Raw genomic sequence first — 19,189 nt, 5'->3', positions numbered from 1 at the left:
CTCTTTTTTTTTACAAAATTAGTATAGATCCGTGAAAACCATGCCAAAACGAAATAAATCCCGATTCATGTAAATAATCCCGTGTAACAATTTGAATTGAAATTCCCTCAGCTTACTATTCGAAGTACATTTTCTTGGCCTCAGAAAAATGTTTTCAATATCTCTAACAGAAAAACTAAACAAAATTTTTAACCAGTTAACTACAGGCGTGACTTATTGTTAACTATAGGCGTGACTTGGAATTGAGAATAGTTCTATATAATCTTTTTGAGACGAGTTCACTTACATGGAACATTTTGTCCGAAACAATGAAAAACATTTCTTCCACATCTATTTCCCTTTTATTTTATTCTTTGAAATGCATTTGCCTTTTCCAAACGGGTGGAATTTTTTCAAATAGATGTTTTATCTGTATAATATTCCATAAATTGAGACCTTTGCTTTTGAAATGTGCATCTGCAATTCACTATATCCTTTTCTGCAATATGTTTTAATCTGAACATACCTTTCGATATATATAGAAAGGAAATCCTCGAAAACACATAGGCCTATGTTTTGTTATCAAAATGACTTCATTACCTTTATAATGGTTACAAATTTGTCTCAAGCCTTCTGATTCCACCCATATTTTCTAAATAAAATGGCGATACAGACAGTTTTAACTGTCGAATATAATATTTACAGAGTATACATAGCTTTATGTATTAATATTATGCTTGTTGGATTTTTCTCGTTTTATTCAAATCAACTTTTTGTTGGGGTGAACTTGTAATATAAGGCCTGATTTTAGGAATTCATGAAGAGCAGACATATCTCACCAACCCACTAATTCGAGAGTAAGCACGGACAGGAAATGCAGACCTTAAAATGGGACAATCACTTTAAGTAGTCATGAAAAAGAGGCATATAGTATATAACTCGAAGTGCGAGGAAATATATTTGGTGTATATTGACTTGAAAACAGGATGTTTTAGTACAACCGGATCTCGTTAAACAGACAATGCGAGCACCAGAAATGATGAACACATAGGTTCTGAGCAAATTATTTTCATAAAGTTATGAAAGAAATATTTCTTATGTAATATAACATAACATAATAATATAACATTATAATGCACAGCGATTTCTTCTTTCCCACTACGCTTTATATCTTCCTTTCTCCCTATTTTTCTCAATTTTCTCCGTTTTTTGCCAGCCGATGGGGAGGGGGGGGGGGGACGTGCCCCCCAATGCCCCCCCCCCCCCCGTAGTTACGCCGCTGACCGAAACTAATAATGAACGAACTACAAAAACGAAAGATGCACGTTATTTGAAAACTATATACGCCTATATACCCGGGACGCCTATACTCTCGATATAATGGGGTTTGAAGCGTTTAGTACTACATGTTGGGTCCAAAGTCTATCCTTGATTATATTTATATACACCTCGTGGTAGGATATAGGTGTACTATTCACATGGTGATGGAATTTTTCCTGATCAGCGCATTGAGAAACAAAAAACCTTGTAATAAACATAATATAGAGCGCCTTTTCAGCCCGGGCCGGGCTTTAAACTAAAGCGATCAGGTTAAAGTATAGGTCTACATGCATTTATGAACCTGGAGAAATGACTAATTTCGAACCCGGAGACTACGTTACACTCAGCGTTGGAGGGGTGGAGTACACGACCACCGTGTTAACATTGACATCATTTACAGATTCGATGCTGGGAGGGATGTTTAGTGGCCGAATTGAGGCCAAACGAGACCATGTCAAAGGTCATTATTTTATCGACAGGGATGGTGAACTTTTCAGGTAGGTGTATAGGAAACGGGCACAGTAGGGGACGGGGGTGGGGGTCCCCTATATATATATATATACATGTATATATATATATATATATATATATATATATATATATATTGTAAAGAAATGGATGAAGAGAACATTCTCTTCATCCATTTCTTTACAATATTTAAATAAAATGAGTTGCCAATGCTGTTGTACATGTATAACTTTACACACACATATATATATATATACTTGATACTGGATACTAGCTTCTTGCAGACCTCCCCTGTGATTTTTTACCACTCCTCTTGGCAGATGGCATACAATTTTTATTGAGTCACAATCCTTGGTTTCCTTTACACTTTTTTAGTTTTGTCCATAGGTTCTCAATATATATATATATATATATATATATATATATATATATATATATATATATTGTAAAGAAATGGATGAAGAGAACAAAGGTAGGCGTAGCTTAAATCAAAGTTCCCCAGAGCTATCTACCCTTTGGAAAAATTGGTGATGCCGAAAAAATGTCTCTGCCGGGAATCGAACCCGGGCCCCCAGCTTTGAACGCCGGTGCCTTAACCACTAGACCACAGAGACGGGTTAGTGGCTAGGGCGACCCCGATCCGATTGACCGTCAGATAGGCAGATTTTCGACACCATGCCAATTATAATTTCCTTTGTCGGGTGAAGGTGGGTTTTGAACAATGACAAGCCGCCATGCCTCAGCTGGATCAAAGCTATTGCTTCGATACAGTACACGTATGGGAGAAGAAATAAAAATGTGTAAAGTTATACATGTACAACAGCTTTTGGCAACTCTTTTTTATTTAAATATTGTAAAGAAATGGATGAAGATCGAAACAAAGGTAGGCGTAGCTTAAATCAAAGTTCCCCAGACTCCCAGAGCTATCTACCCTTTGGAAAAATTGGTGATGCCGAAAAAATGTCTCTGCCGGGAATCGAACCCGGGCCCCCAGCTTTGAACGCCGGTGCCTTAACCACTAGACCACAGAGACGGGTTAGTGGCTAGGGCGACCCCGATCCGATTGACCGTCAGATAGGCAGATTTTCGACACCATGCCAATTATAATTTCCTTTGTCGGGTGAAGATGGGTTTTGAACAATGACAAGCCGCCATGCCTCAGCTGGATCAAAGCTATTGCTTCGATACAGTACACGTATGGGAGAAGAAATACAAATGTGTAAAGTTATACATGTACAACAGCTTTTGGCAACTCTTTTTTATTTAAATATTGTAAAGAAATGGATGAAGAGAACAAAGGTAGGCGTAGCTTAAATCAAAGTTCCCCAGAGCTATCTACCCTTTGGAAAAATTGGTGATGCCGAAAAAATGTCTACTTAGGTTCTCAATAGGGTTCAGGTCTGGACTCTGTGACGGCCACTCCATCACCGGCTCACTTTGGTCTTCTTCAGCCACTCCGATACAACTTTTGATGACTGCTTCGGGTCATTGTCATGTTGGAAGACCAAATTCTTACTAAGATTGAGGTTCTTAGCGGACGTTTTCAGATTTAGCTGAAGAATTTTCAGGTAGTCCTCTTTCTTCATGGTGCCGTCAATCTTCTGGAGTGAACCAGTACCACTTGCTGCAAAGCATCCCCACAACACTGCTGCCACCGCCATGTTTTACAGTCGGCACTGTATTGTTGGGATTGAAAGCTTCTCCTTGTTTACGCCACACATACCGTTGGTCGTTATGCCCAAAAGAGCTCAATCTTGGTTTCATCTGACCAAAGTACGTTTTGCCAGAAGTTTTCATTAGCATACTTCATTCTGGCTTTACGGTGTCGGTCCTGGAGTAGAGGCTTCTTCCTCGCTCTGCAGCCTCTCAGTCCATGATCATGGAGGACCCACTTGATGGTAGAGGGGGATACCTTGCTTCCTGAAGCCTTTGTCCATAGGTTCTCAATAGGGTTCAGGTCTGGACTCTGTGACGGCCACTCCATCACCGGCTCACTTTGGTCTTCTTCAGCCACTCCGATACAACTTTTGATGACTGCTTCGGGTCATTGTCATGTTGGAAGACCAAATTCTTACTAAGATTGAGGTTCTTAGCGGACGTTTTCAGATTTAGCTGAAGAATTTTCAGGTAGTCCTCTTTCTTCATGGTGCCGTCAATCTTCTGGAGTGAACCAGTACCACTTGCTGCAAAGCATCCCCACAACACTGCTGCCACCGCCATGTTTTACAGTCGGCACTGTATTGTTGGGATTGAAAGCTTCTCCTTGTTTACGCCACACATACCGTTGGTCGTTATGCCCAAAAGAGCTCAATCTTGGTTTCATCTGACCAAAGTACGTTTTGCCAGAAGTTTTCATTAGCATACTTCATTCTGGCTTTACGGTGTCGGTCCTGGAGTAGAGGCTTCTTCCTCGCTCTGCAGCCTCTCAGTCCATGATCATGGAGGACCCACTTGATGGTAGAGGGGGATACCTTGCTTCCTGAAGCCTTTGTCCATAGGTTCTCAATAGGGTTCAGGTCTGGACTCTGTGACGGCCACTCCATCACCGGCTCACTTTGGTCTTCTTCAGCCACTCCGATACAACTTTTGATGACTGCTTCGGGTCATTGTCATGTTGGAAGACCAAATTCTTACTAAGATTGAGGTTCTTAGCGGACGTTTTCAGATTTAGCTGAAGAATTTTCAGGTAGTCCTCTTTCTTCATGGTGCCGTCAATCTTCTGGAGTGAACCAGTACCACTTGCTGCAAAGCATCCCCACAACACTGCTGCCACCGCCATGTTTTACAGTCGGCACTGTATTGTTGGGATTGAAAGCTTCTCCTTGTTTACGCCACACATACCGTTGGTCGTTATGCCCAAAAGAGCTCAATCTTGGTTTCATCTGACCAAAGTACGTTTTGCCAGAAGTTTTCATTAGCATACTTCATTCTGGCTTTACGGTGTCGGTCCTGGAGTAGAGGCTTCTTTCTCGCTCTGCAGCCTCTCAGTCCATGATCATGGAGGACCCACTTGATGGTAGAGGGGGATACCTTGCTTCCTGAAGCCTCCAGATCCTGGCAAATCTCTTTTTTGTCATCCGTGGGTTAAGCTAAACTGTACGGACAAGTCTGCGTACTGCTGTCTAGGTTCAGTTTTCGATTTCTCCCTGATCTTGGTAGAGTCTGCACTGTCCCGAAAGTGTTATGCTTGCGTATTATGGTTTGCACAGAAGCACGAGGTATGATTAGAGTCTTTGATATGACTTCTAAAGAGGAACCGGACTTGTGTAAATCAACAACACGTTGCCTAAGGTCTTCGGTATATTGCTTTGACTTCCCCTTGGTGCTAATGTTGCAGTACTGATCAACACGTACGGTATTGGTGGAAGCATTTATAGATACCAAAACTGAATCACTGCAGGAACTTCTGGTCAACATTCTTTACCCTTAGTCTATTCAAAAGACAAAAACCTATTCATCGGGTCAAATTCTAGCTTTGCATGGCAAGGATGGAATGTGAATCATGCTTCAAAGGTCCCAGGAAAAGGTATGCATAATGCTGCAGTCATTATTCAAATGACATTATAGCATTATCACGTTCCTCAAGTCATTAAAAGGAAACCAAGTCCACCTGAAAGCCATGGCACCTCTTTTTAAAAGCATTTTACAACTACAACAGTGAACTGTATGTAAACTTTTGACCGATTGATTTTTCAGAAATATAGATATTACAAACCATGTTATATTTATCTGAGTATTTTATATGAAATATACACAATGGGCATAAAGTATTTGGACAATTCTTCTGATCTAATTAGCAATAAAATTGTTTGAGTGACAAAAAATTATGAAAAAATGATATAAATATTTTTTTCACCAGGTGTATGTAAACTTCTGGCCCCAACTGTATATATATATATATATATATATATATATATATATATATATATATATATATATATATATATTTATTTATATAATGACTATACGAAACTGCAGTTACTGAAAAGTGCTCAACTACATGTACATATAGGAGCTTCATGTAGTATAGTAATAGGGTGGAGCGAGTTGCTTAGATTTTAGTTGTACAGACTGTTTCCCCCTGAGGGTTCATCAGCAACTATATATATATATATATATATATATACAAATGTGTAAAGTTATACATGTACAACAGCTTTTGGCAACTCTTTTTTATTTAAATATTGTAAAGAAATGGATGAAGAGAACAAAGGTAGGCGTAGCTTAAATCAAGGTTCCCCAGAGCATGGCGGCTTGTCATTGTTCAAAACCCACCTTCACCCGACAAAGGAAATTATACTTGGTGTGGTGTCGAAAATCTGTCTATCTGACGGTCAATCGGATCGGGGTCGCCCTAGCCACTAACCCGTCTCTGTGGTCTAGTGGTTAAGGCACCGGCGTTCAAAGCTGGGGGCCCGGGTTCGATTCCCGGCAGAGACATTTTTTCGGCATCACCAATTTTACCAAAGGGTAGATAGCTCTGGGGAACCTTGATTTAAGCTACGCCTACCTTTGTTCTCTTCATCCATTTCTTTACAATATATATATATAGATATATATATACACCCCCCCTCGGGTATCTTGTAAACCGGGGTATAAAAAGTTCATGCATTTCACAAAGGAACATTGACTCCCTTTAACGTTGCCAAAGACTTTAACAGTAACAAAATATTCACAAGACAGTCAATAATAGACCAGTTCGTAGTTACTTCATGGACAATTTTGGTCAAATGACCTTTCATTTCTTTCATTGATATAGGCAGATTTCAAAGCAAGCACACCATTGAACCAGCGGCGTAACAGGGGTCGGTGGCCAGGGGGGGCAAGAGCCAAAAATTTCCCGGTCATATCATGGTATGAACTAGCCTCTTGTCGAGGCCCTGTCGGCTGCTTTCCGAGCGAACATGGCAAAGCAAGGGAGAGAGCGAAGCAGAGCGCCGCGAGACAGGATCGCGCCAGGCCTAATTCGCTTTGCGAATTAGGGAATCCCTCGCTTCGCTCGGGAAGCAGCCGCCAGGGCCTCGACAAGAGGCTAGGTATGAATAGGCGTAATGGTGTAATGAGGCGACTATTTTGAGAGGGCCAGATATTGCGTATCGGGCAGAATTTATCTTGAATAAAAAAAGTTGCGAGCGAGCGAAGCGAGCGAGCAAAAATTTTGACCTTTTTTATACAAAATCCAAATTTGTGATAGATTTTGACATGATATCCAGAAAATAATTAATTTCACTCTTTTCTCTTTCCATTCCTTTTTTTGTGGTCTGTACGCCACTGTGAGCAGGATTCTTTGTGGCAGTAGAGTGAAGAGTAAAAAAAAACGAGGGGCGCAGTATGACACATGTGCTAAAAAGCTGCTTAATATAAGCCCCGAGCTTGCGAAGCGAGCTAGAAAAAAATCACCTTTTCATGAGAATCTAATTTTGAGATATTTTTGAAATTATATTCACTAAATAAAATGATATCCTACACTTTTCCTTTGCTTTTCTTTCCTCCTTTTTTGTTCTTGTTTGTAGAACTTTTGGGGGCCCATGGCCCAGCCCTTCCATTCTCATATACGGCAGTGCTGTGTGTTTGGGGTCCGGGGCGGAGCCCCCAGAACTTCTTGATATCAAAGCCATTTAAACCTCGCAGATTGCCGCTATTTCAATCAAATCGCGGGTATATAGGCCTACAGAATATATAGCTTTTACACAACACATTTATTCAACCCAGTTACGTAATGAACCAAATATATTTGAGAGAGCATATAATTTCTTCTATTTCCTCTTAGGTGTGGAACCAAGACCCCCCCCCCCTGCCTGTACGCTAGTGATTGAACGTGATTAAACGGGGGCGTTATAGAGCCATTTGATGGTTATAGATGAAGAGCCCCTACTTCGTGGGGTCCGGGGCAAATCCCCGTTAGCTTATTTGCATAAAATTTAGCAATCTTATAGCACAATGTTGTATGCACTCCATTTTTCTTCCCGCTCTTTATTTTCAATCCTCGGCAGCCCGGTCGTGTTATTATTTTTTTTCTTGTCGCTTTTCTTTGTTTTCTAATTCAGCTTTTGACTTATTCCATTCTACCTTCGTTTCCCGCTATTGTTTGCCATTTTGTCATCTTTTAATTTATTTCCCATCATGCTATTGCATTACATAGGCCTATTTTAGAATTATTTTTCTTTCTCAAATGTTCTTCTTTCGTTCCCTTTTCCGCTTTTTTTCCTTTTCCAGTAAAAAAATCTTTTTCTTTTCACTTTTCCCTTTCCTTTTCCTCCTTTCCCTTTTCCCTTTCCTCCCCTTTCCCTTTCTTTCTCCCTCCTTTTTTTCTTTTTCCCGTTTTTTTTTAATTTTCCCGGTAAAATCCGCCAGGGGGGGCAGCTTGCCCCCCCTGCCCCCCGCCTGTTACGCCACTGCATTGAACACTCTATTAAGGTATTTGTTGCATTTCTATACTTTGAATGCATATTATAGCATGTTGTACAATGTACTTGGCAAACTGTGAACAACCAGTCGTTCGTGGACGCATTGTTTTTTGTGGATGTAAATGAAGAACACAATTCAAAATAATATATGAATAATCAAGACATCAAAGATGGTGCTTATCTCATTAAATTTTAAACCACCATATCACTTTAGTACAAATGACCTTCCTCTGATCATGCGCAGAATCTTCTGATCATGCGCAGAGTGGAACTATGAACTGATGATTCTCATATGTTTACAGGTACGTTCTAAACTTCTTAAGGAATCGAACGCTGGGTATTCCAGAAGATTTTAAACAACTTCATATGCTTCTCTTAGAAGCAGAATTTTACCAAATAGAACAGATGTGTGATGCCCTTCGACAATTGCTGCGAAAGCCAGATCCCGAGGTACAATTTTTATTTCTTAATATATATATATATATATGTATATATATAACGATATTACATTCCGCGTGTTGGACATAGATGATATTAATGAGGCAAAGTGGTAATGCATTGTACTTAGTTCCAACAGTTTATTTTGAATTCCAAATTTTCGACGTTAAATATACGTCTTCTTCAGGGATACAATAAAGCTCACATATATATATATATATGTGTGTGTGTGTGTAGGGGTTGCATATTCAGATCAAACATAATAATAGTAAATGTATAATCTGTAAAATTGAGAGTAGACCTTGTTATTCCAGTTTACAAATTTCGAAAGAAAAACGCTTTAATACTGTGACATTTACTGTCCTCCCAAGTTTCGCCCAATCACAGACAATTTATCTCTATACCATTCAAATCCTAACGCAAACTTATGCAAAAAGGCTAACATTTATGTAGATGCTCAATCTTTTTAGTACACGTCTACTGATTCACCACCTCCCCGATTATTCTCATATTATGATTGGCTTTTTGTCAGGTTTACATTTGATATTTTTTTCAATATGTTAATATCTTATCAGGTGTATTGAAGTTTGATTTGTATTCGTACTATCATACTTGCAATAATTATCATTGTATGATTTTGTAACCGACAGGCAGAAGAACAGCGAGTGTTTTAATTGTGTTTAAAACAAAACAAACAAATATATAAATTAAAACGTTATATGATTACGAAGGAATCAATGTTGACATTGTGCGATATATGTAATTCATATCTCTACATATTGCTAAAAAGTTCTGAACAAAGTGAAATATGATATGCTTATTTTAGTTTACCAATAATCAAATAGTCAAAAACTTTGCTTCCTTTTCTTTAATTAGTATTTGTTTTGAATTTCTTAGTGGTATATGTATTATTAATTTTAAAAGTGATAACTTTTGGGGTTCTAAATAATGCATGTCATATTCGGCCTTTCGCTGTGACAATATCATCAAGATTATAATAAAGGTAGAGAAAACAAGCTAGTATACCCTTTGTTTATTTTTGTTTGAATAGTTTGAAGTTAATTTTAACCTTATCGTTTCATCATTTTTAAGGTAATCGAAATTCAGGTTAGATCGTTCCAAGATGAAAATCAATGGAGTCAACTTGTTTGGAAGCAGGAAGGGAGCAAAGTAAATGAGTTTCAGAGATGGAAAATATACGGTTTAAAAGAGACCCTCAGGAATGTATCTTGTCTCGAAAGCATATTGATTAAAGAACTTGAAGGACTATCAACTGCTCCTCAAGGAGACATCGAAAAAGATTCCATGCGATTGGAGTTTCTTGAAACTGCGTATCACGATCAAACACATACACCTGAGGGGTTTAGTCGCTCAAAGATGTTCCTAGAGATTGGGAGGCTTGGATTCACTCTCAAAGCAACAGACACCCACTGGCCAAATTTGCCACATACTTTTAACAATTTTAGAAATCCCGATGTATGTCGGGCATTGTGGCAACAATGGATATTCACCAGAGTGTAATATTGCGTCAGAGAAAAGAACAGGATGTAAGACAAAATACTAGCGAATATTCTTTATTCCCTCACAAGTAATTAAAAAGAAGAAATGATTGAAAGATGATAAATTATATTTGTTATAGTAAAGAAAAACAAAGAACAAATGTAGACGAATACTCCGTTCACAAACCTATCATTTTTTGCACATATGGCGTCTTTAAGATAATTTAAGTAAATTCTAATTCATCACACCGCCACCTCCACCGTCATCGTCATTATGTTTGTCTTCATTACCATCATCATATAACCATCGCCACAATCATCGCATTTTATTAAAATAACTGCCCATCATCGTAATCTTATCACCACCACCACCACCATCAACATCATCATCACCATCATCATTCACCACCATAATATAAAATGTGACTACTCTCCTCAGGGGCGGCGGAGCCGAGGGGCACTTGAAACCTACCCCCCCCCCTATTCTATGTAGGGAAAAATGCATGTTTTTCAAAACGAAAAGTGCCCTTTTTAAAAAATGAACCGTGCCTTTTATCACAATGAAATACTTTTATTGAAGTTAAACAATACATTTAAGGTTAGAAAATCACGACAATTTTGGCTCGCGTTTCGCGTTCTCATCACTTATTCTTTAGTACGGTACTCATTCTGTTCTTTGTTACAAAAAGTGCTTAGAATTTCCAGTTTTCAGCTCGCGCTTCGCGCTCGCATTATTCGTGAGATATGTATTCTATTAATCAGTTACTAAATGCAGTCCTTATCTGATTCACTTTCTGGTCAGTATATCAAAAATTTCAGCTCGCGCTCGAGCATCTCCTTCATGATTAAAAAAAATGCTCGGAATGTTTAATTTTCATGTCTTATTACATGAAATGTCCAAAACTTTGAGCTCGCGATTCGCGCTCACAACATCTCACAAGAATGCCCTTTTAAGTAATTAACGCCACAATTGACCAAAAACCGAGTTTCACAACTTCATATTTGAATTTTTCCAAACCGCTCGCTCACTACGCTCACTCACGGATAAAATAAACCCTAATAATATATCTTATCAATCAGAAATCACTTCAAAAATAAATAAAAACAAAACTAGTTCACGCAGATGATAATAATTATAATGGTGAAAATATCCGTTTTCAACATCATGCCCATTTCGACATATTATAAGCGCTTTTTTGCTTTAATTGCCCCCCCCCCCACGAAATTACGTTCCGCCGCCCCTGACTGTCCCAATGTCAAGTTCAAATGTGGTTTCAGTGATACTCAATGAAGTATACCCACTTAATATTCTTGTTAACATTTGAATTAATCATCGATGTCATTAATGGAATAAAACAATACAGCACGATACAATTCATACAATTAAAAACATTGATGGCTTAATTTTCATAGAGATAATACAGTAAAAATTAGTATATGATTAATCGATATCTTAAATGCCTTGGGAGACCAAACTCCAATAAAAATGTGTACATCTCGAGCTTGATCTCTGTTGATCATCTACGTACATCGATCATCACTATTTTTTACCAGCGGGAGAAAAAAATTACCTTCCCGTTGTCTTTTTAAACGGTGAATTATATTGAATTGTTATTGTTTACAAGATGAGAATAATTGTGCGCGTCCATGCTCATCTTCACAAAATCGACTACAACTACCATCACCACATACTACTACTACTACTACTACTACTACTACTACTACTACTACTACTACTACCACTACTACTAATACTACTAATACTCCTACTACTCCTACTACTACTACTACTACAACTACTACTACTACTACTACTACTACTGCTACTACTACTGCTGCTGCTGCTGCTGCTGCTACTGCTACTGCTGCTGCTGCTGCTACTACTACTACTACTTTTACTATTACTACTGCTGTTGCTGCTACTACTACCTGAGTGACTACTACTACCTGACTACTACTGCTGCTGCTACTGATACTACTACTACTACTACTACTACTACTACTATACTACTACTACTATACTACTACTGTTACTACTACTGAATGCTACTTCTACTACTACAATATTGATATCATATAGCTGCTGCTGTTTATCTTAATGATATACGTATAGAAACTAAAAGGTAATACTAATTATGATTTAGGTAGATACGAATATTACATTGTATTAGCTTTAGTCAATGCAAACTAGTTAGCACGAGGCATTGATGTCGCTCTGGATAAACAACATTGGAGAAATGTGAATAGTCCAATGCAACAAAACATTTTCAATGATCAAACCCTGATTACAGAGATAACAAAAATGCTTTTTGTCAGGTTTATCAAAACAAAATGTCAATATGGCCAGATATTCCTCTTCTGCTCTGCATTTCTTTACATTGTATCAAATTTATTAACAGGAATGAAATAGAGAATGAAATGTTTTAAAACTTGCCAATTGTTCTCTCGAGGCGACAGCAGTGAGACATCAATAAAAAAATGCAATTATCACATTATAAAACAATTGAAAATATCAGAGATATTGCATTGTCTCCTATCTAATCATTTTGCTATTTTAAAGGATATATTTTTCATTCAAATTCAGATTAAAATAAAATTAAATGTAAAAAAAAATAATTGAAAACATGACTAATCAATGTCTAAGAAAGTGAATTTGTCGTACTTCTTATTCCCCAAATCATTTATGTTTAAAAATATATGTCACAATTCTTCTTCATAAAAACAGTGTCATGAAGAATGTTAGCGACTTGTTGAATGTTTGTACATTGTATTTGATTTATGAGATTTTGATTAAACATCTCTCAAAAAGTCACAAACCAATTATTATCTCAGTGTTTTCATTTTCCAACTGATAGTGAAGTAAGACTTGATAAGCCTTTTGTCGAATACACGATTTATAAAACATAAATCATAGATCCTCCTACTCATCTCTCTTAAAGTAGTAGATGCTGTGGAGGCCATTAAAAAAGCCCTAATGTACTTTTCCCATCTACGGCACACTATATCGTCAAACTTCCAAGTCAGAATTTGTATTCGCAGTGCTTTTCGACATCTTTTCAAACAAAGGATCGTTTTTGTCAGAAGTGCAGGTGAAAATGTCTTTGAGAGCATTCCTGAATTCAGGATACCTTGCTGTGTAAATGACTGGATTAGCACAAGAGTTATAGAATCCAAGCAAGGTGAGAAATCGATGAAGGGTACTGTTCAAATAAGATTCCGGAACCCATCCAAGGTTGTAACCAAGAAATGCAATCTGGTTTGGTGTCCAGCACACGATGTAGATTACAATAACAATCAACATCAGCTTCAAAACGCGGTTTCTTGCCACGATGTGAAATGATGGCGCTTGGCTTCCATTCGTCATTTTTGTAGCGTTGTTAACGTCTTTGAAGATGCGGAATTGTTGACTGAGGTTACGAGCGATGAGGACCTGGGTAACGAGCATGGTAAAACAAGGAAGAGCTAGACGAAGGCAGAACCAGTAGTAGGCAATTATAGTTTGTGCGTTGTCGAATGTATATTGCTCGGCACACTGGTTCGTTTCGGCGTCTACACCGTAAACGATGAAAGCGAATAGTCCAGACAAGATAGAGAGGAACCAAATGATGACGATGAAAATTGAGACACGACGTCGAGTGATCAAGCGTTTAAAATGAAGAGGGTAGACAACTGCGATATATCTTTCAACAGATATAGACATCAACAGGTATGTCGAAGCCATAATGGATGCCCAAAGTAAGCTTTGTGTGATGATAACTCTGCAATAGATCTCACCTATCCAGTTTTTCGGAATGTATGCTGGCATCGGGATAGGTACGAGGAACACCGAAGTTAAGAAGTCTGCACATGCCAGGCCAGTTATCAAGGTATCCGTTGATCTGCTCCGCTGGCGACGCTTGAATAAAACGATGATAACCAGGAAATTACCAACGATGCCAACGACTGTAGAGATTAGCTGTAGGATGATTACCCAAGACCAATTGATTTGGTACCACGAAAACTCCATGCTACCTGCACTGTCTTCATTCCACACTCCTTGAGATTTGGTTAACATACCCTTAGTAGGATCCGTTGTCATTTCGTAAGTCCACCATTCCCATCCTTCATTTGTGACCAACTGCGTCGCATCGCTCGTCGTTGGTAGATATTCAGATCCCTTGCTGGATGTATCGGTTTGATTAAAGGGATCAAGATCAGATGATAGCGGAGTATGTTGTCCCAAGTCAAGCGAGGTTGAATTGTTCTGTGATGTTTCGTTGGGATGAGCTCCGACACGCAGGAACTCTGTGACTTTCAACAGGACAACCACCAACATGACCAAAAGGCGGGTTCCCGGAGGCATCCTCACTCTTTTAGAAGCAAGCCCGTGATTTGAGGTGTTGTCCATTGAGTGATCAAGAGAGAGAGAGAAGAAAGAAATAGAAAAAGGAGGGGAAAAATATAACGTTGAGCAATATTAATATGAATATGGCCATGCATGGTACTAGTACCTGTATCTAACTAGCCGGAATCTAAGTTTTATCTTCGATCTATAGTAAAAAGTAATGCAAATGGTGGTCATCACCAGATCTTCATCGATCATCAATATAAAGTGCGTAAGATAAGTGAAAACAGATGCTCGAATCTGGCAGAAAGTGTGAAATTTGGCATACAGGGGTGTTCTTAATTGGGCGCTGAGTTTAAAAAGCCGCAGGCCCCAAGCGATCTGACCATGGGATCGCCATCATTTTGACTGAAACCCAAGATGGCCGCCATGAAAAATCATAACATAACATTTTTTTATTGTTTTACCTGACATGTGAATCTGAAATATGGCATATAAGGGTGTTTTGAGCACTGATTTTAAATATGGCTGACCCCCATAAGCAACTCATCATCATTATTATCGTCATCGCGTCGTCGTCGTCCGTTATCAATAGAGAGTTTTCGCTCGCGACGCAACACCAATTAAAATGCCTGTCAAATGACAATGAACAGCTGGGAGGTGTTAATCGAAAATTGGTAAGCCTGAAGCGTCCTAATATTTAAATTTCGGAGTTGACGAAAAGTGCAAATATAACATTTGTCCAGAGTCTAGAACGACAACTGCTGCTTTGATTCACCGATTATCGACAAAGACTTCTTAGTTGTTCATTGTTATAAAGGGCATTTGACAATACACATTCTATGTTCTTCAATCTGTCTTACATCTTGGAGCGAAAACTCTCTGATATAATCATCGACATTACAGTCAACATCATGTAGTGTACCTTGCTGGTGCACATTATTCACCCTGACAATACAGTTGCTTAATAACAATCAGATGGTTATTTAAAAAAAATTAAGTGAAATATTGGTGAAGGTTTGATGATAATACTTCAACTCGCTAACCAAGACATCGCTTATACGAACGGTCATGTCAAATGTCTCATTTAGGCCTACTGTTGAATTATTTTCCCCCTATGTTATGCGAATTATGATAGATGTAAACGAATCAAAATCAATTAAAAATAATATTACAGCAGACGGCCTACGCTCAGACGGCTCAGTAAGCCCACTCATTCAATGAACAAGGTTATGAGTAAGCCGGTAAACCATAAGAACTCCACGGATAAACTGTTTTTCAGCTGAATGTGTTGTTGCTTTGAAATAGCTTTGATCGAGATTACATAATGCGATTAAAATATATCAAAATTAATTGTAACATAAAATAAGATCATATCGTAACATACAAATTATGCTTTTTTAAATATTGACGGGAATTCAGAAGGTTAATTTGCTATAGAATTATTACCTGTGTTAAGACGTCAAGTTGTTATTTGAAGACTTGTAAAAATGCTCGTTCTTTATGGATTGTGATGTTACGTCATCAAATGAAACGTTTAATTTCAAGCTGATATTTTTGAAGAAAAAATTATACCCAAACGGAGCACTATTCTCCAGCGTGCTCCCTCAATATGTAGCAAAATATGCGTTTATAGGCCTACAACATTATTTTGAGCACGACGACAGTTATTGGTGCCTCAGACGACTATGCACCGATTTCTTCGCTGAATGATCTGATGCTCAGAGTGAAATTAGTATAATAGAATAGAATGTTGTCACTATACACATTATGAGCTGCCTCATTGATTCTTACTGACCATGCGAGACGAAGTTAGGCCTATTTTCATTTCAAAGTATTAACAAAAGAATATAAAGGCTTTGTCTATTAAAAAATACAAGATCAGCGGGGCCCGTTTCATAAAGTAACTGCTGTAACTTTGCAATTATGGTAACTACCATGGTAATCTTGATTTTGATTGGCTGCTGAGCCCTGTTACCATGGTAGTTGCCATAATGGCAAAGTTATAACAGTTGTAACTCTTTATGAAACGGGTGCAGATCAAATTTTAACGCGTGGTCAACATGGTCAATGCCCGAAATAAATCAATTTCGAAAACAATTTGTTTTTGTCTTTCTTATGCAAAGAGTAGCAGAAAAGTGTTTGTCGTACATTTTGTACATGCAAAATCATTGGCGTAATGAATACCCCACCCCAAGAAAAAAAACGAGGGGGCAGAATTTCCTAATAGTCGCAAGTGAGGAACTAATGAAAATTTTATTGACAGTTAAAATATGATTTTTCTTTATGTCAAACTCTATTTTCCATCTATTATTTTCCTTTCCCCTTGTTTTATCAGTCGTGGAAACTTTTTTGAGCGAGGGGCGGGGGTCTCCCAAGCCCCCCATCCGTGGGCCTACGCTTGTGTGTGCACAGTGTATAATCCAGTGCGTGACGTAGGCAGGATGCCAATAGAATAACAAATTTTAATGCTTCCCGATGCTCCCAATGTGGAGGAAATGATGTTTGTGTGCTAGTCTGCTGTGCAAACCCTTCACTCGAGTTAAGGATCTGAATGTGAAGCCTATACTCATGCCTTGTGTACTGAAGGCCCCAGCAAGTTCGTAGTCTTTGCGTGGAGATACACTTGTTGATCAGAGTTTCAATCAGGGTCTGTGCCTGCAGACTATGTGTGTGTGGGGGGAGGTATTGAAATTTAGTATTCAACTGAGAAAAAAAATTACATTTGAGAATTGTATCTTTATTGCAATGAAATTTGAATACTTGAAAAGGAGTTGAAATATTTGTGTCTGTTTGTTTGTTACACTGCATGCATGGCGGTGATTTCGCAAGATACTTGGTTCGTCGAGGCAGGCAGGGATTCGGGTGATGAAACGACCCTCTCTCATACGAAAATTCGATGCAGAGGCCCCTCCCAGGTCCCTCAGGATCGCAGACCGCGCATGGCTTCAATGTCTTTGTATTATTACTTTATTAGTATATAATATATATTTCAATATGCACAAAAGCTGCCATATACCAGGCTTCTCGACCTAAATAAAATATAATGCATTGGGTTTTTATACATTAATTCTCATAAATGGGTGTCGGTCAGTATTCACGGATGGGGGATGACGGGATGACTGACGTTCCCCACGACATGCAAGAGGGAGTTAAGTGGCTGATCCTAGAGTTTTAGCACTTGTCAGCTTTATTTTCACAGGACTCACTGGGTACGTACTTCGTATATGTCGTAAGGACTAGATCATGCAGCAAAGTGAGCGCGAAGCGCGAGCTGAAATTTTTAATATACCGAAGGACCCTTGTTGGTTTTCACGTTTCGGCCCCTTTTATACCCTCTTATACACTCTAAAAATATTTGGTAAAAATGCCCCATGAGGGTAATTATGTGTTCAATCAACATTGGGCATTTCTTTTTTTGGATTTTTATTTATCCAGTGTGAAGAAAATTTTGCCCATTCTAAAGTAATTGCTGCTTATTTTTTTAAACATTACTGGACAATTACGCTTCCCGCATTGGGTAAAATACTGTCCCAAAAAGGTAGGACACATAATTACCCTCGTGCTGGTTAGAATTTAAGTTACCCAATATTTTTTACAGTGTAGAGTCAATTCTCATTTCTTTTGTACCTTATATTATGCCTGAATAAAGGATTATCTAAAAAATAAGTGATACTCAAAAGAGTGGTAAAATAAACGAGACACGCCTATGCGCTTAGTTGTAAGGAGGGTTACATTTTTGGAGATGTATATTTTATTTCATCCATGGCATCGTAACACAATAACGTCATCTGTAGCATTTTGTCTTGTCCTATGCTAGCACCCCTGATGTAGACATAATAGACCTTATACCTATACCCACTAACTTCATCTTGGACGAGTGTGGCCGGAGATAAAGGAAGAATATCAGATTTGCATTTAAATCGAAAATTTGGCCTCGATCGGGGGGGGGGGGGTGGTGGTGAAAGGGTATATGCCTATATACGCCGTTTATTTTGTAATACACCAATGGTGGTCGATGAAGCTGACAACCGAGAGGATTATAAACAAAGTTTTTTTAGTGATCACGGGAGGGGCCAGGATATTTGATGGGGGGGGGGGGGTGACCTTTACGACGATTTAAATGTGACGTCAAATTTTCCCAATTATAGGTGTATTTAAGGGTTCCATGGCATTAGCTCTGGCGACAATTGCTCCGCTCTAAATTCCACAACTGATCGAATTACTAATTTCAACCCTGGGTTTAACACTAGCTACCCTTATTGCAACCTTATACATCTTAGACGAAATTAAGCCCGGAGCAATTGTCGCAAGAGCAAATGTCGCGTCACCGTATTTAAAGGTCAAGTCCAACTCAGAAAAATGTTGATTTTAATAAATATAGAAATATCAGACAAGAATAATGCAAAAAAAATCATCAAAATCAGATATGAAATAAAAAAGTTATGACATTTTTTTCGCTTATTTTTCACAAAATAGTTATATGCATAATTTAGTCACATGCAAATGAGAGAATCGATGATGTCCCACACTTACTATTTATTTTGTTTTTAATTGTTTGAATTATACAATATTTCAATTTATACAGATTTGACAATAAGGACCAACTTGACTGAATCATAAAATGTTAAACAATGGTAATTCCACATGTTCAGGGAGAAAAAAATCTTTGTTTCACAGGACAATGAGGAGACAATTAGAATATTTCATGGAATAAAATAAATAAAATGCAAAAGAAATAGTGAGTGAGTGAT

The 19,189-nt window shown here is 38.3% G+C and overlaps 3 protein-coding genes across 3 annotated transcripts in view; 2 read left to right on the top strand and 1 right to left on the bottom strand.

The window, feature by feature from the left end:
* The window catches only part of LOC135153222 (uncharacterized), a 1,173,865-nt gene that overhangs the window by 1,079,222 nt on the left and 75,454 nt on the right, over nt 1-19,189 (top strand). The gene's annotated exons all lie outside the window — the stretch shown is intronic.
* On the top strand, nt 1,426-12,931 carry LOC129283731 (uncharacterized). Its single transcript, XM_054919381.2, has 3 exons — nt 1,426-1,796; nt 8,477-8,624; nt 9,705-12,931. The coding sequence occupies exons 1-3, from the start codon at nt 1,609-1,611 to the stop codon at nt 10,131-10,133; spliced, it is 765 nt and encodes a 254-aa protein (XP_054775356.2). The 5' UTR covers nt 1,426-1,608; the 3' UTR covers nt 10,134-12,931.
* On the bottom strand, nt 11,433-16,227 carry LOC129256907 (D(2) dopamine receptor-like). Its single transcript, XM_054895129.2, has 2 exons — nt 15,885-16,227; nt 11,433-14,460 (listed from the first exon to the last, which is right to left on the bottom strand). Exon 2 carries the CDS (start codon nt 14,451-14,453, stop codon nt 13,119-13,121), a length of 1,335 nt encoding a protein of 444 aa, XP_054751104.2. The 5' UTR covers nt 14,454-14,460; nt 15,885-16,227; the 3' UTR covers nt 11,433-13,118.

Source organism: Lytechinus pictus, chromosome 1, assembly GCF_037042905.1.
Source record: "Lytechinus pictus isolate F3 Inbred chromosome 1, Lp3.0, whole genome shotgun sequence".
Taxonomy (NCBI): Eukaryota; Metazoa; Echinodermata; class Echinoidea; order Temnopleuroida; family Toxopneustidae; genus Lytechinus; species Lytechinus pictus.
Note: the sequence above shows the minus strand (reverse complement) of the source record. Positions and strands in the feature narration are given on the sequence as shown.